The following is a 22,669-nucleotide window of genomic DNA, read 5'->3' on the forward strand; positions in this document are numbered from 1 at the left end:
AAAAAAAATCAAAATGCATAACATTGCTGTCCTGTGAAAACCATGTATTTCCAGAACTTTCTGTGAGCTTTGAAGAGCAGCCCCGTTTTCAGCTTTGTGACAAGGCATTTTCCAGGCAGTCCAGTTGTTTTATGGAAACCAATGTCAGTGCTTTGTGTAATTAGGAGAATTTTCTCAGAAGGAGACGGCCAACATGTTTTTCACTGTACAGCGTGGGTAAGCAAAATAATAACAGTCAAATGCAACATTCGACTCAAAACGTTTTTAGGAAGATCTTTGATGGAGTTATGACTCTCTCAGCACAACTGTAACCCCATTCAGATTATCATAGACTTCATGTAATATCCTACATACTGTATATTACTTCAGACCACATGACTCTAATGACTAAATGAGCCTTAATGATTGATTCCCTTGTATTAATGGCAAACAGTCATGAGATGTATAGTGATTGGAGGCTCAGAAGGCCTCCAACATGTGGCTCTGTGCAGCAGCTCGTTTAAAGTCGTTGGAGCCTTTTGATGCTGTGGTGATGAATCTGAGCAGAGAAGAAGAACAAGAACCTGTGAGAGAAGGCTGATACACATTAATCTCTCTCTCCCTCTCTCTCTCTCTCTCTCTCTCTCTCTCTCTCTCTCTCCCGCCCTCTCTCTCTCTTTCTCTCTCTCCCTCCCTCTCTCTCTCTTTCTCTCTCTCTCTCCCTCTCTCTCCCTCTCTCTCTCTCTCTCTCTCTCTCTCTCTCTCTCTCTCTCTCTCTCTCTCTCTCTCTCTCTCTCTCTCTCTCCCTCCCCCCCTCCCTCTCTCTCTCTCCCTGCGCTCCTCAGTCAAAGACCCTGAACGACACGCGAACAATCTCATCAATAGGCGCAATGTTTGCGACTGGCTGTGCGGAGGGGTTATTTATTAACGCCTCGCCATTTGCGGCTGGTTCCCATCCACCCCTGCGCTGCTTTAAAGCCCCGCGCTTCTCCACAGTGAAATTAATTATTCTCCGAGGAGGGGGGGGGGGCACTAAGACGTTTCCTTTCTGTTTGCGGAGAAGTGGCTGGGTGAATCCCCGCTCCACTGTGCGCTGTGAAGACCTGAAGAGCAGTCAAAAGGCTCGGTGTCAGAGTGAAAACAGTGTTGGAAGCAAATGGGATGGAAAATGAAATGAAATTAAATGGCTTGACCGGCGGCATTGTTCCTCCTGCTTTTTAAAAGAAAAAGACACATTAATTACATGGTCGGATCTTTATTCTGGGACAATATCGCGGAGTCAATCAACTGCATTCCGCAAGTGCGCTTCTCTTACAGGAGCTCCGCATCTCTTTAATAAACGTAAATAACGACCTGAAAAGAATCGGATTTGGGAGAGGAGGGAGACGTTTTTATGGGCGGCTCTGCCTGGCTCTTGTCAGCCTTTTTTTTTTTTGGATTTTAACTGTCTAAACGGTGGCGCTCTGATTTAACTGGTTGGCCATTAATGAGCCATGAATATAGAGGAACAACCTGTCTGCAAAGCAACGCGGTAAATACAGAGAGCAATGCCCCACCAGGGATCTCCATTCATGCTCCATGACTATGCTTCAGGGGTGCCAAGGGTTCACCACCACCTCTCCTGGACTGGTTTCAATGGCCTACCATTTAAGACCCCTCCGAGCTCAGAAGAAAACACATTTTTTATGTCGACCCATAAACTTTGTTTGGGTCTATTCAGAAGAGCCCAATCATTGTCCCACTTAGCAATGTGGCCTATTTCTCACAGATTCCCACGTCTTAGTCTTTGTGTTTGTCTAAGTCCATTTATTTCCTCCACATGTAAGCCCACACCTTCGGCACCTCTCACATTTATTTGGTCACACTTCTTTTAATTAAAAAAAAAAAAAAAGAAAAGTTAAATCCTCATGCTTTTGCTTTTGCTGGACAGGTTGAACTCTGTCCAGCAAAAGAATCAGAACGTATTATTATTCCTTTCAGACCTGAGTCCGCTCTCAAACAAAGAGAAAAGCGTTGGACAGGCCTGTTTATCTTATTCCTCGCCTTTCTTTTCTTTAGGCCCGTTTAAAGCCACTGCCGGTCATATTTAAGGTGTTTCACTTTCTGAGAAATCTGGGGAAAGATGCAAGCTGCACCAAGGCCAGACCAGCTGCCTTGATGCGGGTGGGACATTAGCGACGCGTTTGAATAGTAATTATGCTTGTATGGGACTCCCACCAGATGACATGATTGGGATTTTAACCCAGACTGATATTCAAAATCGCATTAGAGAAGAGCCGAATAAACGGCACCTGATTCAACGCTGTTCATGCGTGATTTCATTCAAAATGCCTTCTCTCTTTTCCCCCCGAAGTGGGCTGCACCATTTCGGTATTCAAAGTTTTTGCGCCGGGCTTTTTTCAGGCCACATTTCCCTGACTTAAACTCACTTTGTCTCGCATGAGGAGACTCGAATAAAAGCGTGTGAAGTTGCGTGAATTGATATGTTTCGGTGTACCTTATAAATTCATACCTTTTCTCACTCGAGCGCCTCAGAAAGAACGTGTCACTCAGGCCGATTCTCTCTGCTGTCCAACGCATTTAGCAGGAGATCTATTTGAGAAGTTCATTCCTAGGCAAATGTATGCAGGCAGGGCTCTGCATGAATAGAGCAGCGTGTCAGCCGACCCTAATTGGGATTTAGCCACCCAAAGCATATGCACAAAGTGACAGAAAATCACAGGTTTCAAAGAAAGTCACAACTTTTGCCCTTCTTGGTGCTGGGTGAATATAGGGGGCTCTTTCCCTCAGCTCAGAGAAAAACAGCATTTTTCTTAAAGGAGGAAGGTTAGTGACCCAGTTGGCTATGCGCTGTGTATCTGCAAACTAAAAGCGTGAGGAAAACAACTGTAATGGCAAAGAGCATGTTTAAAGACATGTAACCCTGACTGGCCTATATGTTTGAGTAAGGCCAGATATTTTAGCCGAAGTCGTGGTTATTATCTGAACAAATATCTGAATAATATTACAGCTTTTTTTTCTCCTTTTCAGTAAAAAAGCCTAATTTTTAAACAGAGCTTTGTAGTTTGTTCCGAACATTTTCCAGCGATTAAGCATATAATAATAATAATAATAATAATAATAATAATAATAATAATAATAATAATAATTTGTGTCTAAATCTGCCAATTTTTTAATTGTCACATTTTCTGAAAATTGTATTTTTAGTGAATGCTTTTTGACAGCTCACTCTTTGTGTCTGCGAAGGCAGGCTCACGTAGGCTATGGAATTTAGCAAATGTACGTTTTATGTATTTATTTTAATAAGACGCCGCTCGTCTTTTCCAATGCGTCAGTTTTTCCACTCTGAAGACGAAGCACCATGGAGAGCTCCGCATTCCACACACATACAGACACACACTCTCCCTCGTCTGTTAATTATATTGATAATAAATTCCATCCCATCATATTGATGAGAAGTGCATTTATCTTCCTTAGCTTGAGCCTAAATATATAGGCTGATTTATACATACATACATATATATATCTTTCGGGTTGGATGCACAAAATGTATTCTAATGATATGACCGTCTCGCGGCTCCTCATTATATCTCCGACTGACAGTTCTGGGTTCAAACTAATTGTCTCCTGCATGTTCGGGTGGGGTGAGCTTGTGGAAATGATGTCCGAGAGAAATATTGATTATTTCACTGTGCATAATCATCATTAAAGATGGTTTATAAAGCAGTGATGTGCTTTTAAATACAGTAAGATGCCGGTCTAAGAGAGGCGCACTGGCTCTAACAACAAGGTGGGCTTAGGGCAATTTCTTCTTTTTATTTCATTTAGCTTGTTTCTCATTATGTTGTTACTTGAATCACAAGTCAGATTATAGCTTTTAAAAATGTGAGTAAATCCCATTCTATTTTTTTTTTATTGCAAATGTAAATACATCAGTTATTCAGATATTTAGAATTTTTCTTGAGTGGGAAATGCTATTGATTTTATCTACTTATTGTATTCCAGGTTCTCGGGAAATTAGTGTTAAGTGTTAATCCAACATATCCAGTCCAAAATGTTCTATGCTCTAAAATTGCAGGTTTGAAGCAATAAAAATGTACAAAGCAATAAACATTTAAATGTGTGCATTTTGTTTTCTATTGGGTTCCACTACATGTACTGTAGGAGCATTCCACTGTGAAATAATACTAGGTTTTTGATCTTTAGTCACTTGTGTTCCATTATAATAATAATGGCACAATAATGTTATTTATGCCATAATAGCACTGGTCCTGTTCCTATCTTTTGTTGCAGTTTCTGTTAGAGGATTGGTGTGTTGCATGTCTCTGCTCTCAGCCCCTGAGCAGGACACTGAGTATGTTTGGCATCTGCTGGCCAGATCCAATCGCTCCCAATCAGCAGCGCGAGGAAAAGGTGTGGATGTGGATGGAATGAGGACAGGAAACGGCTGTGTGCCGTCACTCCGCTGCAGGACAAAATTTCACTGACGGATTCCTCAGCCCTGCAGAAAGTGTCAGGGCGACCGCCTCGACCCTCAGGTGACTATCTTTCTCTCTGTTTTGCTCTTCCCTCTCTACTTCCTTCCCCCTTTTTTTTTTAGCCATTATCCTTCAAGTCAAACCTATGAAAATAAGCAACATGTCTCTCAGTTGAGCAAAAATTTACTTTCACCAGCATTTCATGAAAATAGCAGTGGATAACATTCTGTGGCTTTATAAGGCACCTCAAACACAAACACTGAAAAAGACATCAAATAAAAAAAAGACAAGGCAATGGAATGCTGATAGCTTTATTTGCTGCAAGTCGAAAAAAGGGGGCAGTGTAAGGCACACAAAAGTTTAGACACCATGTTGAGTCTTGCTAGTGAGGCATATTTAAATCTTATGAGGTGAAGGTTTCACTCTGTAGCAAAGGGTCAGTCATGGTCTTCTTGTCCAGGGCAAAGGGCAAAGGTCAATGTCCAAACATGGGGTTTGGTCAGTGCAAAGCTCAGAGGGGCGTGGAGGTTTAAGGGCGAGAGGAGGTCACTTGGGAATTCGTGCTGCTCATTCGTCGTCAGAGTCATCGGCTGCACCGGTGATGGTGTAGGTTTGTTCCTGGTGGTCCATCTCCAGCACATCATCCTCATTTTTCACCGTTCTGTAGGAGAGGAAAGAAAATGGAGAAGGCTGAAGTGACCAAAAAAAGCTTGTAACAACTGTTAAACTGATGGACTTCTACGCAGCTGTATGCTGGCCTTATATATATTTATATATATATAAGCCTTTCATAAATCAGGTTAAGACAATTTAAGTAATTCTTTCTTAATAAAAGAAACTGTTTAAAAGAAATAGAAAAGATACCTCATGGTACCTTTACCTAATGAGCACCGTCCTTCTCTCCGTCAGCTCCACAGCCTGCTCGGATCCATATCCCGTCCCGGCGCCACTGGTGTCACCCATTCCTCCACCAGTCTTCCCCATTCCTCCAATGCCTGACAGTGCACCTACAACACCTCCACCCACACCCTCAGTTCCTCCACTGCCTCCGATTCCACCACCCATTCCAGCAGGACCCGTTCCATGGTCTTTACCTCCATCCCTATTTATGCCTCCACCAATTCCATCACCCGTCCCTCCACCAACACCGGCACCCACACCTCCGGCACCAGCGCCCACACCCCCAGATCCAGTGCCCAAACCTCCAGCACCAGTACCAGCACCGAAGCTTCCAGCACCAGAACCAACACCACTAATTCCCCCAGCACCCACCCCTCCACTGCCTCCACTAGTACCCACACCCCCTGCACCAGCTCCTACACTTCCACCTACACTCCCAGCTCCCAATCCATGACCACCGCCGATGTCTGCCCCACCTTCCCTATCAGTAGGACCCTTCCTGTCATCTGGACCTCCAGCACCCATTCTTCCACCCATTCCTCCAGTACCACTGCCTGGACCTGTGCCCATGCCTCCTGCACCCATGCCCCCACCCATTCCTACTCCACTCCCCATGCCTCCAACACCTCCACTTCTACCGCCAATCATCCCGCCACCCATTCCACCAACACCACCCATGCCTCCTGCATTGAAGCTCATCCCAGCACCAAGGGCGCTTGTGCTACAGCTGGTAAGAGACAGGGTTTGCATCATGCCAGAGAGCCGCAGATCCTCTCCTTCAATAAGTTTTCTGTAAGAAAAAACAAATATTTAAAAAGGACAAAACTTTTGTTTATAGCGATTTAAATATATTGCATGGCACTAAATCCATTTTTATGTTGTTTTTTTTTTTTATCTCACCTGTACGTTGTAATCTCAATCTCCAGAGACATCTTGACATTCAGGAGGTCCTGGTACTTACGCAGGTGCAGTGCAATTTTCTCCTTGGTGGATTTCAGCTCAAGCTGCAGGGCCTCAATCCGAGCCTGTTACATTAGCAGAGCCATAAAATTACTGAATGAATGAATTATTGTGGTGGCTTTGTGTCTGCATGCATGAAAGTAAGTGCATGTGTTCACAAGTGACTCTGGTGTGACCAGGTGTGCACACTGAGCCTGTCTTTACCTGCAGGTCTTCCAGTTCCTTCCTGTACTTTTCTTGCCTCTCTCGGATCTGGGCCTCAAGAGCTTCATTCCTGGTCCTCAGGGCATCCAAGTCTCGTTCTTTGCTTTGGATCTTTTATATTATATATATTTTATATGATCATAGTCATTATAGTCATTCAATATTAATTGTCAATCAATCAATTTATTCATTTTCACTTTTGCTACTCACATCCTTTTTGGCACCTGCTATTTCTTCTCTAATGCTTCGAACCCTATCCACGTGCCTTGACGTCTTACTGGTTAGATCTTCAAACTTGTTTTTATACCATGAATCCATCTCCTAAAAATAAGGGATGAAAATTTCACAGAAATTGACTTTGAAACCCAGAGAACTTAACTTCAGACAGTGCTGATGTGTGAGAATTTTACCTGGAGATTTTTGGCTGCGATGTCGTCATACTGGGTTTGGATTTGTTTCAAAGCAGCTGCCAGGTCAGGTAGGGTGAAGGCACTCTGAGCTGAGGCTTGGGCTGCATAGATCTGTTTCATGAGCTCATCAATTTCCTGGAAAAAAAGAAATCTTTAGTAATCATGAAAATGAAAGACAAACGAAAATGTAATTCTTAGGTGAAGATGTTATTCACCTGTTGATGGACCCGTTTTAGGAATTCAATTTCAACTTCCAGCTGCTCCAGCTTCTTCTCCAAGGCAATGCGTGAAGAGGTAGCGTTGTCAACATCCTGAAGAACACACACCATTATTAACATGTAGGTTTGTGACTGTAAATTAATTCGATGATGAATGAGATATTGGCTAATTAAATGTAACCTACTGGACGGAAGGCTTCAATGTCTAGCTCAGCTTTCCTCCTCAGCTCCACTGCCTCCTCATATTTGATTTTGATTGCCAGTAGTTGAGCAGCTGTGGACTCCTTGGCCGCCAAGGAGATGTCCTGAAAACCAAGAAGCCAGAAGTAATATGGTTGTCTATTAGACAAGGGTGTGTGCAAAATGTAGATCAGCCTCCTTTCCATTTTATATTTTAACTTCATTCCTGTGTGTGTATGTGTGTGTGTGTGTCTGCAAATGCACAATCAAGCCATCTCATCTGTGCATAAAACATAGCTGAAGACAGCTGTACTCCATGACACCTTAACGCGCTGAGGCACCTCTCCATTTGCCTGCCAGAAATAAGCCTGTTACCAGGTAAGGGACCTTGAAAACACCAAGTTGACGTCTTGTATCATTGCTTGAATGGATCCTTTATAGCTCAGTGAGGTGTAAACCTCACCGGAAACAAAGAATTCAGTCTTTATGCTCTATTGAGTATCTGAAATGTTAAAAAAAAAGAAACAGAAGCAATGAAGAAGTTGTGAATTCTGTCTCACCCGCTGAACTCTCATCTGGTCAGCGATCTTTTTCAGCTCCTTCAGCTGTTCCTCATACAAGAGGCGCAGACCTGATGGCCTCTCAAAGCGGTTCTGGTAGGCCTCGATCTCTGTTTCCAATAGCTTGTTCTGCTGCTCAAGTGATCGAACCTGTAGGCACAAGAAAATCTCTGATTTCGAGTGCACCACAATATGTTTCCCGTCCATGTGCTCACAGAGGTGAGAGTAATACGCTCCCATTTTTCAATGAAAGGCATTTTTAGCCAGACCTGACAAATACATATGGTTAGTTTGAAGGCTGTTTTACCTTGTCGATGTATACAGCCAGTCTGTCATTGAGGATGACCATCTCCTGTCTTTCACTTGTGCGGGTGTTCAGGAATTCATGGTTCTCAGCTGCAGCCACATCCAGATCTATAGCAGGTTCTCCACTTGGCCCAACACATACCATGGCTCCTGCACTCACACTGAAAAATCACCCGTGAAACACAGACATCACATTTGAAGGAGAGGAAGATGGCATATCATGAGAAAATATGAATGTAAGAGAAATTACTCTAAAATGGCTTGAAAGAGAGCTTGAAGAAGAAGATTTTACTTTGAAACAAGGTAAGAAAAATATCTCCTGACGAAATAATAATCTAACTGTATAGCTTTCTTACTCATAAACCCTACAGCTGTCCATATGTAGGTGCTGTAGCTGACAGCGCTTACCCTGCTCCAACCATACGAGTCCTGCGTCCAGCCGAGATGGTCCTTCGTCCCACTGACTCCACACGCATGCTGCTGGCCCCGGCTCTGCAGGAGTAGCCGGCGGAGGCATGACGGGCATCTCTCCTGGTGGGGGATGGGCTGGACACCCTGACCTGGTAGGACGAGCTGCTGCTGTCCTCAAAGTGACGGCGGTAGGACGAGATCCTCTCCGGGCTGCGGCTCATGGTGGCAGCAACGACTGTGTTTCCTCTGGTTCTCTGAAGGGAGAAAGAAAGAAATACTCGAGCAGGGCCTGTCTGAGGTTTACTGCTCTTCACGGCTGTTCCACCTTTGCACTCTCTTATTGTCAACCCAGTCTCAGGCTTTATACTTCCCGTTCCCAGCCATGCCCCAGCTCTGTCAAAGACAGCCCAGCTCATGAGCCAACACCTGTGGAATCTTGAACCTCTGCACCAACTCAGGCTTGACCTGCTGCTCAGATATCTGTCAGCAGCTTGTGAGGAGCAGAGCTGGGCTGAGATAGTGGCTGACGGCATTAGTGGAGGGTTCACCCATTAGTCGCTCTGCAAAATACAGAGGGTGATCACGTACCAGTCTCCCTTTTATCAGAACCATGATGGGTTTTGTCAGGATTACGGTACATCCACCACCTCAGTGTCCACTACAGCAGACAGACAAGCAGGCAGGCTCGGGTCAGTCATAGCAGCCAGTAGGTGCAGCACTGATGTGATCTGCTCTGATGGGACGAGGGAGTTTAATTGAATGCTGAGCAGAAGCTGGAGGGTGACCTGATGAGGCTGCGGCTGCAGAGGAACAAAGAGCCCTGGCAAGATTTGACATAAATTAGTACTTATTAGTCTGGTCTCTTTTCAACATATTAAAACCAGAGTACGCAGAAAAAAGGAAATGGAATTAACTGCTTCTGAGGGAAAATAAGGAGGCAGAAGGGGGTGTGTGTGTGTGTGTGTGTGTGGTGGTGGTGGTGGTGGGGGTAGTCTGGAGTTGACGGTTGACATGGCACGGTGATATGAGGGGAGAAAACAGTGGTCAGGTCTGTTCAGAGCGATTCTCCATTGACACCTACAGGGTCACTTGGGTCAGAGGTCAGTAAACGCTGCACTGCCCTTAAAATGTGCTGTAAACATTAACTTCCAGCAACATTAACCTAACACACACACACACACACACACACACACACACACACAGAAAACCACAGAATATCCAAAACATAGATTATAACCTGTCCAAAAGATGATATTGGTTTTTAGCACATTTAAAACGTAAACATCCAACTTTTATATTTCTTGTTCTTGTGAACACCTGTCTTGATGGATTAAGCAAGCACCCATTCCTTCCCATTGACCTCAGATCTTGCAGCAGCGTGGGACTTTTGGGAAGAGGTGGAATCAGTCATGTGAACAATCTATCTCCACTAACCAGCTCTTTTCATGTTGCAACCAAATAGCATCACTCATCATTATGGTATTTTCTATTACAGTATTTATGAAGCCTCACTTCAAATGCCAACACAACCCCACCTCCCATGTTTAATTGCTTGTTCAGCTAAAAATGGCTAAGGGGAACAGCAGATTCAGAGGGTATGGATATGCTTCCTTCCAGAGTAATTTATTGCGTTTTATGTTTTCCTAATTTAATAGGCCAAATGATAGGGTATCGTTAGATGCATTATATATAAGCAGAAATAGTATTAACACTTCTGAGCCAGATTATTTACTCATGCATCTGGAAAGTCACTTAGAGATCGGTTAGCGACAATGATTCACTATCAACAAGCTGCTTCTAACTTTTGTGAGACACTTTAAATCTGGACTAAACTGATCACAAGAATATAATTTGTGTCTTCTGTTTGGACTTTCAGTTTAAGCAGTAAAAGGGGAAGTTAATAGGGGACAAGGTCCATTGCAGTGGTCACCATACTGTAGTAGTGACATTCTTCTCAGTTGAAAACAAACACATTCATTATCATGGATGATGAAGGAACCTGTTAACGTTCCCTGGAGGGTGGGTGGCAAATTCATACTGAGGCACAGTGGATATTAGACATGGCCCTTCAATACCATAAATCAGCTTAGTCCCGGCAGGTGTTACCTCAGCAAGCCACTCTTCGCCTTTTTCTATCACAAATTATCCAAACAAATGTCTTCTCATGTCCTTTTTAACAGACCTGTCAGACATTGTCCATAACTTGTAAAAAGACAAAAGAGAAAAACACAAACTAAATATCACTGTTAATCAAAACTATAAGTTTATTTATTAAATCATGTTGGCAACAACTGCACTGACAGTTTCATCTGTGAGCAACGAGCTATTTAATATTTACAATTTACCATCTTGAAATGTTGAACTGTTCATATTATGCAATGGAAGGATTCATTTTAACTCACAGTCATACACAGTAAAGTAGTAATTTGCATAGTCTGGAAACAAAAACTTTAGCACTTGTCTTTTAATATTTGTAGTAAGGTTTAGAATAGTCTCTGGTTATATATTTGTTTGTTTAGAAGTGGTAAATGTTTATAAATGGTTCTATGCTGAAAAAAAATTCCAAGTAACTTCAAAGGTGTGAATATTTTTAGCAGCTGACATGTGATTGTGTGCCGAGCCTTCTGGTTTCAGTCTTTGGGATTCAGTCTTTGGGATTCAGTCTTTGGGATTCACAGATGAGGAAAACAACTCAAATCACTGGTTCTTAAAATAACAGAAAAGTGAATTTTCCTGTCTGATTAACAAGAGCTTTAAATAATGTTTTTTATTGTTCTGTTGAATGTAATGTTTTATCTGTTCCGTTATCCCTGAATCAGTTATGTTGTTCATTTTTCACCCAGTCTTGCCATCCACCCGGGTAATGCTGAACACTGAAATGGTGAGAAAAAGGAAGAAAGTGAATGAACTGTTGCATAAACACAGGTGTGTCAAAAATGAAACTGCATTTGTGCTCAACTTTACTGGTAAAATAAATATATTATTATTAACACACAGCAATACGCTGCATTTAACAATTTCATTGTTAGCCTCTTAAGCTAAGTATCTATTTTTCAATCAGATACTGGAGATGTGGTATGTGGCAGCTTTCAAAAGAGCACTGCATGATAGGTTGGCAATATGCAAATACAGGTCAATAAGCTCATTTAATACTTGTCTTGTGATGAAATATAACTGTCGGATATAACATTCAGTTAACCAAATTCAGACATAAAAATGTACTGGTACTTTAGGTGAGTACCAATGATTTTGACAGACACATGGCATGGAAACATGTCTCACTCTTTGTATCCCAGCGTGGTGGCTGTGTTGAGGGCGTTCTTGCTCCTGACCCCTGCCAGACAGGTGAACACAATGTTATCTGTGTGCTGGGGCATTTCACCACCATACTTTTCTTGAAACTCCTCTGGACCCAGCTGGAGGGCAGTGTCCACCTGTCCCACTGCAGAGTGAGAGAAGCACAGACAGGTCAAGAAAGACCAGTAGTACTGTAAATACCTACTAGTGTACCTAGATACACTTATCAGGATTATCTAACGAATGTCAACCATCAGGAAGGTTAGGAGACACATCCTGCCTCATATAATTTACCAAATTGTCTGCAGGTGTAATCAATGTTTAATTCAAGATCATTTTAATTCTACTGAGAATGTAATATGGAGGCAAATTTGCAACTAAATAAACTTGCCCCAATAAAGGCCTGCAATTATATGCTGAGGCAGAGCAAACCAAGCAGCTACAACAGACCCCTAGGGGTTATTTGATGTGCGTATGCTTTGTGAGACTTAGGGCATTACCAAAATGTGTTCAAGACCTGCAGGCAACACAAGCTATTGTATAGGCTACTACATTGTCTAACAAGTGGGTCTGGCATTACAGTCCTGCCAACCTATCTGTCATTTTCTGTGTATTTTAGGTGGACTCACGGGGAACGTTAATTGACCCGGGGATGAAGCCGTACTCCCTGAGCTCCCAGGGCTCTCTCACATCTATAACAATAGCTTTCCGGCCTGCCAGGAGCTGCTTCAGCTGCTCATAACCCACATCTGTGCTCGGTGGCGCTGAACTGAACCTGCGGAGCAGCAACTCTGTAGCTGAAAGCAAAACGAACAACATGTGATATATATGAACAGTTTCAAAACATGATAGGGAGTCACGTGCCAACGAGCTGACACTTACACGGCCAGCAGATAAGCTAACAAACTGATAATAGGGTCAATGTAAAACTCACTTTTGCAACCGGGGTGTGTGTTGCCAAAGCAGGACACAGAGCTTCGACCTCCCGGGACGGAAGCCCCAGGCAGGACGGTACTGTTCCATAACAGCCGCGGGACAACCCATGCAAACCTCCAACACCTTCTGAGAGCCATACGTGATTAGTTACAGTCTATATTACCACTTCGTCAACATAAATCCGTAATTACGACCATTAAATTACACTGCTCAAGCTCACCCTTCCAGTAATGATCTGCGCATGCGCAGAAGTACGGCTCACCTAAAGGACAAAATGCTCTCTCCTTTGACTTCCTATCAAACTCAAACGCAAGTCATTGACCTAATATTTCAAGGGTCAAAACATTATCAACACAAATAAGCAGTATGTGCCCTAAGTAGCTCAAACTAATGCACTAAAGAAGTATAAAATGCATAACATATGAGGCATTCAGGATCTTGGGAAAGACGGAAAAGTGACAACCACGCGCCTATATATATTTGACCATTGATTGAGGCATCGGGATATACGTCAGTTTTCCTGGCCACTAAATAAGCAAATTACCCTAAGATGTATTCAGAACATCACCTGCTATGATCTTGACTCAGTTACATCTGTTTGTAGTCAAAACAAAGGTATCATAAACTACACCATGTCAATGAATGCTTAGCCTTATGATAATAAAGGGTTTCATTTGAAAATGATGTGTGCTGATGATATCACTCAATTCACATCAAATAAACACAGAGACTTGAGGCAACATCGCATTTTGCAATCATAATAGGACTGTGACGGTGTGTGTCTTAGAGTTTGATATTTTCACCAACATTCCAGATTTTTGGTCTATGTAAATAAAACAAACAAACAACAAACTGATCACTCTGTAGTTCCACGTGTATTATAAAACGTTGAAATATTCTTGAATGCTTCAGAACCTGTGACGCTCTGCCTCTTTTCGTGAAATTTCCCATTGTACGTAAATGCAGCATTAGGCCAATCTGAGCTGCCGTAGTGCGTCACATGTTGACTAGGTTTGCTAGTTGATGCTAACGAAAGCTTGACAAAATCTAGAAAGACAAAGGCAAAAACGAAAAATTACAGAAATAACTGTTCTTTTGTTTTCGGCACTGTGTACGTTGCTTTAAAATGCCTTAATATCTCCGTGTATTGTTGGATAAAACACACCTGTTAATGTTATTTATTCTGATAAGCTAACGTAGCTAGCCTGTTTGCTAGCCAGGAAGACTTGACATCTCACTGTTGGCTTCAGGTTAGCTAACATAGTCAACATAGGAGCTAAAATAAAGAGGTGAGTCCAGGCTGGATTATTTATTTTTTTTGCCAAATATGACTATGAAAGGTTCTTTATTCATCGTTTATATTTCTTTGATAAACGACATAAAGACCTTTCATGCTCTCCTAAATTGGACGGTCGGGGCTAATTGTGGCTTCTTAACCGTATCATTGCCCATTACTAGGTAGTTATCCTAATATAATATCACCTTTTATCTGACTGGCTATATGTATTTACAGTGACATATTGTGCAGTCCGTTAGTATTTGGACAGTTACACATTTTCTGTTGTTTTGGCTCAGTACTCCTGTGTAATGGTTTAGAAATGGTAATTTCACTGTAGATGTGACTTAGCTTTAAGGATGCTTGAGGGTGGTCCCATGTATATTGAGCGAACAGTGTAGACATTGTATCAAACATGACCCCCCAATTTTAGGACAGTGTAGCAGGATAATTATCTTAAACCAACGAGCTACCATTGAATTAATAGGGCCAAACAGTGGAATTTTCTTGACAGGCCAAGTCATTCATGTGACCTCAGCCCACTTGAGGAGGTGTTTCACTTGCTATGGACTACACTGAATGTGTACAGACCCCCTTTAAACAAGTAAGAAGTGAACATGGCAGCAGTACAGGCCTGACCTTACCAGGGAAGATACCAAGTATCTGCTGAGGTCTGTAAGATGTAGACCTCAGGCAGTCATTGGTTGAATAGGACTTGCAAGTAGATTTAAAAAAAGATGACTTCATTTAAGTTCAGGTTATTTTCTCCATCTAATTTTCTTAAAAGTGAGGACTAGACTATGTAAAATAAAAAAATAAATAAAGGAGCTACAATTCCTGCACAGTTCGTCTGGTGCAAATGTAAATACCCTCAAAATAAAGCTTAAAGAAGGCCATGTAAACTCACAGCCATTGATTAATTTTAAATCCATTATGCTGGAGTACAAAGTCAACACAACAATAAATGTATTACTGCACAAGTACTTCCGGACCGCGCTGTTGCTAGTTTTCAAAGTATTGTGTGTTACAATAAGTAAAATGATCGTAGCAGTTACAGACTAGTCCAAGCTTTCTATATTCAAGTATCTTTGTTAAAACACAGTTATGTTGAGTTTAACTGATGATGTTTAATTTTGTGTAGTAACACCTATGGTGGTCCTCCATCTTCCCATCCAGAGCTCCAGATGCGGCTAAAAGACCCCTTCTCTTTGAAAGCCGCCGATATGACTAAGCGGACTAATAAACCGAGGAAACCTCGAGATGAGGAGTCATCAGATGAAGTCAGTGGTAAGTCAGTGAAGCAGTACAAGGCACCAGACAGACTGAAGTTAGGGCTGTGAGTTTTGATTGAGTCCTAGCACAGTGGATAGTTAATGTGAACTCTTTAGTTATACTCAAAAAGCCAGGTATGTATTTATGACACACCTTCATACTTTTTGTAAAAATGTTCACAAAGTTCATGAAGTAATTTATGGTGTACAGTACATTCATACTCTGCCCTCGACCTTTTCCAGTATTGGAAACACAACGTTGGTTTTAACTGAACAATGATAATTTTTTACTTTTTGTCTATTTTGTAGATCTATGGGGTTTTATGAATCCGTCCTACTAGACCAGGGCAATAAATTGTATGTTAACGAAGCCCGATGACACCAGTGGAATATCCATTACGGGGAATTTATCTTGTAATGTGGGAACGTACCACCTTGTATAATTTAGAGCAGGTGCTGTGCACATTGTCTCCCTTCAAAAAAGAAAATCACTGAGTCTCAAATTTGTCCCTAAAAGTGATTTGAAGGTAAATGTATCATTACAGTCTTGTTTTTTAATCAGGGTTGACTTGCCAGCATGTGAGTAAAGCAGTGGACCTGAGCTCAGTGAAGAAATCGGTGCTCTCCAGTGTGTGGTTGGTGTGCTCTGAGTGCCTTAAGGAGAGGACCATGATCGACGGAGAGCCAGCAGCATCCCATGACATCCTGGTGTGCTTAAAGTGTGGTTTACAGGTAATAATTGTTTTTTTCAATATTACACCGTGCAAACACAATACATAACACACACTGGGGCTGTGCAATATACTGGATATTAACAATATTCTGTAATTGGGATTATTTTTTTATTATACAAAATGCAGTACACAGAGGGACATTATCATTAATAACCTAGAGTAACAGCATCATGGTCATTTTAATTATTTTACGTATATTTTCTTTGTCATTTATTTACTTTTATGCAGATGTAAGAGGAAGCAGGTACAGTTCAGTATTGTGTCTTAGAAAATGGAAGAATAAAAATGTTATTTAATTTAATTTTGGCTAATTGTTATAAAAAGAAAAATGTAATGAAAGAATGTTTGTACTGGTCTGTTAAAATGTATTTGCATTTATTTAAGGCTGATTAATCTAAAATTTAGATGATTTAAAACATTAATTGACACACTAATGTATTGTTCTAATTTGACAAATACCTTTTGTAAAGCAATTCAAGAGCTAAATACATAAATCTCTACATATACAGTGTATTGTATATTGTCAAAGGACTTACAAAATATGAAGATATCATTTTTTACCCATATAGCTCTAGCTCTACCACATGCAAATTTGGCTGTATTGAGGTGGGAATGAGCCATGGTCTTTAAACATGGGCATGTGTGCTTTGGGCCTGAATGTATTTTGTGTTTTTTAACAAAGATTTTTAACAAGAATGTTTTAAATGAACTATCTTACAGGGCTGTAACCAGTCAGGGATCCAGCACGCTGTCAAGCATCACCAAGCATTCCATCCAGAGTCTCACTGCATCACCATCAGCTTGAGCACATGGAAGGCCTGGTGAGAAACCTCAGAACTGAATTCATTGTAATTTGTAATGAAAAAGCCATGACTGCATACGCTGCCAGTGTGTGTCAACGTGCGATGACATGAGTCAAGATGCCGCCAGTGTGTGGGCTTACATAGAAAACAGTAGGCACGTGTGTTTTGACGCACATCATACACCGTAGGTTTTCCTGATCCTGGCTACCACAATTTTCAGGGCAGTTTCCAAACCTATATTTTGCTTTACATCATTTTAGTTGTATGAATAATATGACCTGGTATCCACTTCAGCCAAGTAATTCTGTTCTCAAATAATGGTTAATTTCAGCATTAGTTTCTTGAGGGTTTTTTAAATTCCACAGTAACCTAAAGCCTCTCTCTGTCTGTCTATGACCTACTCTCATTGTAACAGGTGTTTTGAATGTAATGAGGAGCTCTCCACTCACTGCAACAAGAAGGCTTTGGCTCAGACCCTGGACTTTTTACAAAAGCACTCTGTCAAGGCAACATCAGGTAAGGAGAAAAAAGCTTTTATTAGACACGCACAGCCTCACTGCAATTTCAGCAAGGCTGAAGACCATTCAGTTGGAGTTTAATGCTAACATTCCTTTAATTTAACTTTGTCTTCAGTTAAGGTGGAAAATGTTTGGTCGTGAACACAGACAGCTTGTTATGGTAATCAGATATTAATGGTACATATTTCTGTGTAATAATCTGCACTGGTAAACCTCAAACAAGGTTTCACATGCTTTATGTCATAGTTTCCACAGTACCCCTATGCACCAGAAGCTAACAGCACATTAAGACCATGACTGTATATAAGACTGTTACTGGCTGTCTTGTTGCTAGATCCATAACATTTGAACAAAGTACCTGTACTACAGATGAATTGACTTACCTGGTCACATATTGTCAGTGATCCAACTACTTACCAGGAATTGACTGCGGTACACCTGCTCCCCCTGGTGGCAGTGGTCATCTGAATCCCTGTATTTAACCTGTCATCCTCGATGTACGAGACAGCCTATGTGTGTGATGAGTGAGACCACTCTTTGTTACAGGCATAATTTCTTATGACTAGAACTACTTCTCCTTTGATACTACTAAGCTGCTTAGGGTGAACAGAGATGTTTTTCCTACCTTCTATGGATCATAAAATTAGAATACTGCATCTCTGACACTGAAGAGCAGTGTAACTGTCACTCAAAAGTAATAAAAACATATATATTGCACAACACTTGCCAGTAAAATTGTGAAGAATTTGAGTTTGAAGAGAATTTGAGTTGTGTCACAGCAGGTTGTGTTCACACTGATACTTGACAGCCTCACTGCCTACTTTCAGCCTGTCTCATAACCTCTCACCTCACTCAGGCCACCTGAGCCCTCCTTGCCCAGTCAGTCAACCATATAGATATTTCCTCCCACTCCCACACCCACCGTCACCACTACCTTTTTGCACTAACTCGTACAACTTCTGTTCCTGCCTCCCTGTACCTCTCCTACTTTGTGCTGGCATGCTGCAAGGCCTCCTAACAGGCTGTAGCTGATCAGGGTGGTGGGCATCACCATTTTCGGTCTCACTGGCTGCCTCGGCTTAGCCCAGTTGCCAGAGGCCAGCCGCACAGGCCCAGTCAGGCTGGTCCCCCATCAGTCTCTCAGCCACAGCTTCAGAGTTGCAAGATTGATGCTACAGCAATACCTCACCCCCACCCTGCGCATCGCATGACTGCACACATTATAGGAATTAGGCGCTTGAGCGATGCTTCCCGGCTAGGTTCCCTGAAGAACAAGAGCAGCTGCATGGGGTTCAGCCACTGCTCTGTCGTTCTTTGTCTTCCGTCGTTATCTGTTTCTGTCCCTTGCTTCCTCTGTCGAGCCGCTGTATGTCTCACCACCTCTGGGCCTGTGTGCTGCACTAGTGGGAGCCAGGGTCCTCAACAAGTCAGAGCGACTGGATCCTAACAGCTGGAGCACACTAACTCTCAGTAGACACACACACTCACAGATGCATATACACAGAATGTTGAAAATATCATTCAACTCAAGCAAATACCCAATTTTCTTTCAGTCTGTATTATACGTTTGCTGTCCATTACAAATGATTTTATGTTATGTCAGTGATAAACTTGAATTCTCATGGCACAATGTATTCTTTGCAAAAAAAGAACACAAGCTCTCCCTGGAACAGAATCTGAATAACTTTTATTTGCCAAGTACATTACATACCTGAGGAATTTGCAGAGTAAAATGTGTTTTTAGTGGGCCTATATAGTTTGTGTTTCTCCGTTACACCCAGGCACACAGAGTTTTAGGGACAAACAGGACCTCACACAGTACAAGAATGAACAGAATTAATTAGAAATTAGACATACTGAACAGTTAGTTGACAAATGTACACCATCGGACTACTGTTCACAAACTTATTCTTTAAATTTCACCATTACTTTTCATTTAGATTCCACATTCTTCATCCAGCGATGCTGTTTCTTCGTCAATATGTAGTTTTTAAAGATAAACTCATGCATACCAGTTCTTTGAGCCAGATTAGCAAGATTGCTGTAACAAACTGCTGGGGCAGACACCCATTCTGCGTGTCTAGAGCTGTAACATGGCCAGGCCTCGCTAGCATCTCTGGCTACTTGGCTGAATTAGAGGAGGACATGTCAACCTCAGCCACCCCAGCACTGTGGGATGAATTGTGCGTGGTGACGAACCTCTGCCTGCATCGTCACAGGTATGCTGTCCAGGCCTCTGGAAGAGCCATGGTCCTGATGGTTGCTCAAGAGAGCGCAAGATGGCTAAACCTATACAGCCTTTCTCAGAAGGAAAACTCCTCGACATCCCTGTGAACCCGAAAGGCTTATTCAGCCCAGCGGTAGCCACTATGCAAAAATGTTGCGAGGAAAAGAAGAGAGAAGGTGAAGCACTACAGCTGTGTCTCCCCAGGAAAGTGTAACCTCCTCCCCCCACTGCACCCCAGCAGGTGTTTGCCCAAGCCATCGCTCAACCAGTTTACCGCATCCCCAAACATCAGCCCTAACCCCAGGTGGGCACCTAGGGTCAGAGCAAGCCACCAGAACTTAAGGGTGCGTGGGCTAAGAAACCCTTTGCTGCCAGTGTGATGCCAGGAGCTACCAAGCTTGGATACCAAGCTACCCTTCCTGTCACTCTGGAGCCTAAGAAGAAGAGATGCGTTACCTAGTGCTGTTACCAGGGAGGGATGGCAGGCTTAGCCAGACGCCTGCTTCATTCCCCCCAAAAGATGTTTTGTTCCTGAGCAAGTTAAAGAAGGCATGTTCCAGGCCCTACAAAAGGTGTGCAAAGACTGTCGGCACTCACAGTTCATGGCCATGCAAAGAGGATGGAGGTCAGACCTGTAGAGAGCTCTGTGGAGCCCCAGCTGAGTCCCATAAGCACACACCAGTGTCCAAACACACACCAATGTGTATAGGTCCCCTAAAACCTAATCCCGCGTTTGTGCCCAAGGTTTTTAACCCTGCATTATCATACCACCCTATTGAGCTCTCTGCTTTCTATCCTCCTCCTTTCTCTATGCAGGTCCAGGTGCAGGTGCAGGTCCTCTGCCCAGTGCAAGCACTATGTTGCTAAGACAGATGGATTCAGGAAATCAGAGCAGCTCTTTGTGTCATGTGCTACACCACATTTTGGAAAACCTCTTACGAAGCAATTTTTGTCATAAACGATCGTTGGGGCTATAGCAAGGGGTTGCGAACCCCAGTAGGTCTACGTGCTCATTCCACTTGCGATATGGCTACGTCCTGGGCAGGGTGTTTCTGTTGAAGAGATATGTGCGGCTGCCAGCTGGGCAGCGGTGGTGGAAGAGGTGTGCTTACTTACAACTGAAGAGAGAATTTTACAGGTTTTTTTTAGTAGGAGGAAGTCCTTCCTCTAGGGAGCAGTTTGTCTGCCAGTCAAGACCGGTGTAGTGTAAAATAGCTTCTTGGGGGACAGCACAGGGAGCGTGTCCCGGAGTGAGATACCTCACTCATATTTTCAGAGAACCAGGGGTTAATTTCTTAACCTAAAGTTGTTGTCTGTTGAGGAGCTTGTCAAATTGCATTTCAGTATGAAGGCCATGTTTTCAGAAGAAGCTGCTGTTGTACTGTTTTTCCTATAGACCCCAAGCACAAAAGAGCCCCAGCAAGGATTTTTTTCCCAGAATCTATAATAATTTTGTACAACAACAGCTCAGGGTAGAAAGAAAGTCGATTAACTGTGCTCTCTCACCATCAAGGCCTTCAGCTCAAGTACCAGAGTCCCAGTAAAAAGCGAATTGACCTCAGGAAGCTAGACCACAGCTTGTAACACAGCTGGGTCTCTGAGTCTTTGTGGAGCAAATTTAAATGTTGGTTCTGAAATCAGGGCTTGTTTCTTATTGGAATTTGTCAATTTTGTCTTGTTTTATGGCAGTAAATTGTTATCATTCGCTATATTACTATATCATTATTACCATACTGTGTATTTTCATTTTTAATTTATGGCACTTATAAAATTATTTAGCTTGATGCTATAGGTCTATTTGATATCATTTGGTTCTCTTTATCTTCACTATATTCAGATATAGTTTAGAGAAACATAATAAATATAATTTAATGGATTCCTGACATTGTGTTTGTTGGGCAAAACATTTTGAAACAATGGCTATATCTATTAAATAAATGGTCTGCCCTATATTTAAAAAAGCTAAATTTGTGTGTGGTAGATTTGGCTTAAAAATAATACCTGAATATTTTTAAGCCATTCTATAGTATGTAAGCTCTAAATATCTATATTTAAATATTTATGGATTTTCTCATTCTTCTTCTTCTTTGACCTAGACCTGTACAAACATTATTTCATGAAACATTATTAGGCATTATTATTTCTTTATATTATATTTTTATGGCAGAAATGTATAAAATCTGGTCCTGGCTAAATGGTTGTATGGCATTACAAAGTACTGTTACAAATAACCAACACTTGAAATCATCCAAGTAAGTTGTCAATCACAGCATTGAGCACATCTGTTGTTTTTCTGCTTCCTCTCAAACTTGTAGAATCGTTCTTTTCCTCAGAGTTCCCTCATTCCCAAAACGCGAACACAGTGACATATCTTCATAGACAGTGACATACTGCTACTGAGAACAATGAAGTGCACAGTCAAGTCGCAAAAATTCCGTTACCTACCTGATGGTAGGTTTATAGTAATGCCGTGTTTGTCATACTTACATTAAATGTCTTAATTATAAATTAGTATTTTTACAGTGTGCTGAATGGAGTGCTGCCATAGTGGGAAGGTTATCATATGCTTACGTGAGGGATATTTACATTATGTTTGTCTGCATTGGCTGTTTGACTCTGAGGACGGACACACAACATCTACATGTTAGAACTTGCACCTAACAGAAAGTAATTTTTTAAAAAGTCACGTGTCCAGTTTGCTCCTAGGCTCTGTTTTCCGGGATTGATATCGCCATTGTTTTGTCCTCCTCTGAGAGACCTTGACGAAAGGCTGTGGAAGTGGACGTTATGGTGTTGTATGATTACTGCACCTGGTTTTCTGCCTCTGGTTGTTGATTTTTGAAATCGTAGTCCTTAGTTTACTGTCAGTTTAGCTCAGCTGAATCAGTAGCCAGTAAGATGCTTGTCCCCTGGTGGTGCTTTCATGGAGGTAATCAAGGGTGATTTTGTCTTTATTCCCACCACCGCACATGAAAGTAGGCCAGATAGTGGGTAGTAAAAG

General features: G+C 42.1%; 3 protein-coding genes across 7 annotated transcripts in view; 1 reads left to right on the forward strand and 2 right to left on the reverse strand.

Moving 5' to 3' along the window:
- Positions 1-4,752: 4,752 nt before the first annotated feature.
- zgc:172323 (uncharacterized protein LOC564165 homolog) lies at positions 4,753-10,706 on the reverse strand. 2 transcript variants are annotated; one of them, XM_044208662.1, is made up of 11 exons: positions 8,604-10,706; positions 8,197-8,356; positions 7,890-8,039; positions 7,335-7,454; positions 7,147-7,242; positions 6,932-7,066; positions 6,732-6,842; positions 6,522-6,632; positions 6,258-6,382; positions 5,338-6,147; positions 4,753-5,118 (listed from the first exon to the last, which is right to left on the reverse strand). In XM_044208662.1, the coding sequence occupies exons 1-11, from the start codon at positions 9,137-9,139 to the stop codon at positions 5,025-5,027; spliced, it is 2,448 nt and encodes an 815-aa protein (XP_044064597.1). In that variant the 5' UTR covers positions 9,140-10,706; the 3' UTR covers positions 4,753-5,024. The 2 variants fall into 2 exon arrangements, with proteins under 2 accessions (XP_044064597.1, XP_044064598.1); XM_044208663.1 differs by having other exon boundaries at positions 5,332-6,147.
- Positions 10,707-10,846: 140 nt separating this feature from the next.
- tstd3 (thiosulfate sulfurtransferase like domain containing 3) lies at positions 10,847-13,098 on the reverse strand. Its single transcript, XM_044208665.1, has 4 exons — positions 12,838-13,098; positions 12,533-12,700; positions 11,889-12,048; positions 10,847-11,479 (listed from the first exon to the last, which is right to left on the reverse strand). The coding sequence occupies exons 1-4, from the start codon at positions 12,974-12,976 to the stop codon at positions 11,422-11,424; spliced, it is 525 nt and encodes a 174-aa protein (XP_044064600.1). The 5' UTR covers positions 12,977-13,098; the 3' UTR covers positions 10,847-11,421.
- A 693-nt stretch (positions 13,099-13,791) lies between these two features.
- usp45 (ubiquitin specific peptidase 45) overlaps positions 13,792-22,669 on the forward strand; it is a 34,799-nt gene continuing 25,921 nt past the window's right edge. For 2 of the 4 annotated variants that reach the window (XM_044208018.1, XM_044208021.1), the window contains exons 1-5: positions 13,792-14,128; positions 15,292-15,402; positions 15,949-16,118; positions 16,841-16,941; positions 17,339-17,439. In XM_044208018.1, coding sequence (XP_044063953.1) covers positions 15,300-15,402; positions 15,949-16,118; positions 16,841-16,941; positions 17,339-17,439 — 475 coding nt within the window. In that variant the 5' untranslated portion in view covers positions 13,792-14,128; positions 15,292-15,299. Of the gene's footprint in view, positions 14,129-15,256; positions 15,403-15,948; positions 16,119-16,840; positions 16,942-17,338; positions 17,440-22,669 lie in introns of all 4 variants that reach the window. The other 2 variants (XM_044208019.1, XM_044208020.1) reach the window with 2 other exon arrangements.

This window comes from Siniperca chuatsi, linkage group LG9 (genome assembly GCF_020085105.1).
Source record: "Siniperca chuatsi isolate FFG_IHB_CAS linkage group LG9, ASM2008510v1, whole genome shotgun sequence".
In the NCBI taxonomy this organism is placed as follows: Eukaryota; Metazoa; Chordata; class Actinopteri; order Centrarchiformes; family Sinipercidae; genus Siniperca; species Siniperca chuatsi.

What these genes read in the sequence shown, in the direction of transcription:
- zgc:172323 (XM_044208662.1), bottom strand. Translation starts at nt 9,139, where the DNA reads ATGCCGTCAGCCACTATCTCAGCCCAGCTCTGCTCCTCACAAGCTGCT. An exon ending in ACATTGAAGCCTTCCGTCCA is followed by an intron (nt 7,243 to 7,334) that starts GTAGGTTACATT and finishes TGTGTTCTTCAG; the next exon opens with GATGTTGACAACGCTACCTC. An exon ending in TCGCAGCCAAAAATCTCCAG is followed by an intron (nt 6,843 to 6,931) that starts GTAAAATTCTCA and finishes CCTTATTTTTAG; the next exon opens with GAGATGGATTCATGGTATAA.
- tstd3 (XM_044208665.1), bottom strand. Translation starts at nt 12,976, where the DNA reads ATGGCTCTCAGAAGGTGTTGGAGGTTTGCATGGGTTGTCCCGCGGCTG. An exon ending in CGGGTCAATTAACGTTCCCC is followed by an intron (nt 12,049 to 12,532) that starts GTGAGTCCACCT and finishes CTCACTCTGCAG; the next exon opens with TGGGACAGGTGGACACTGCC. An exon ending in ACCACGCTGGGATACAAAGA is followed by an intron (nt 11,480 to 11,888) that starts GTGAGACATGTT and finishes TCACCATTTCAG; the next exon opens with TGTTCAGCATTACCCGGGTG.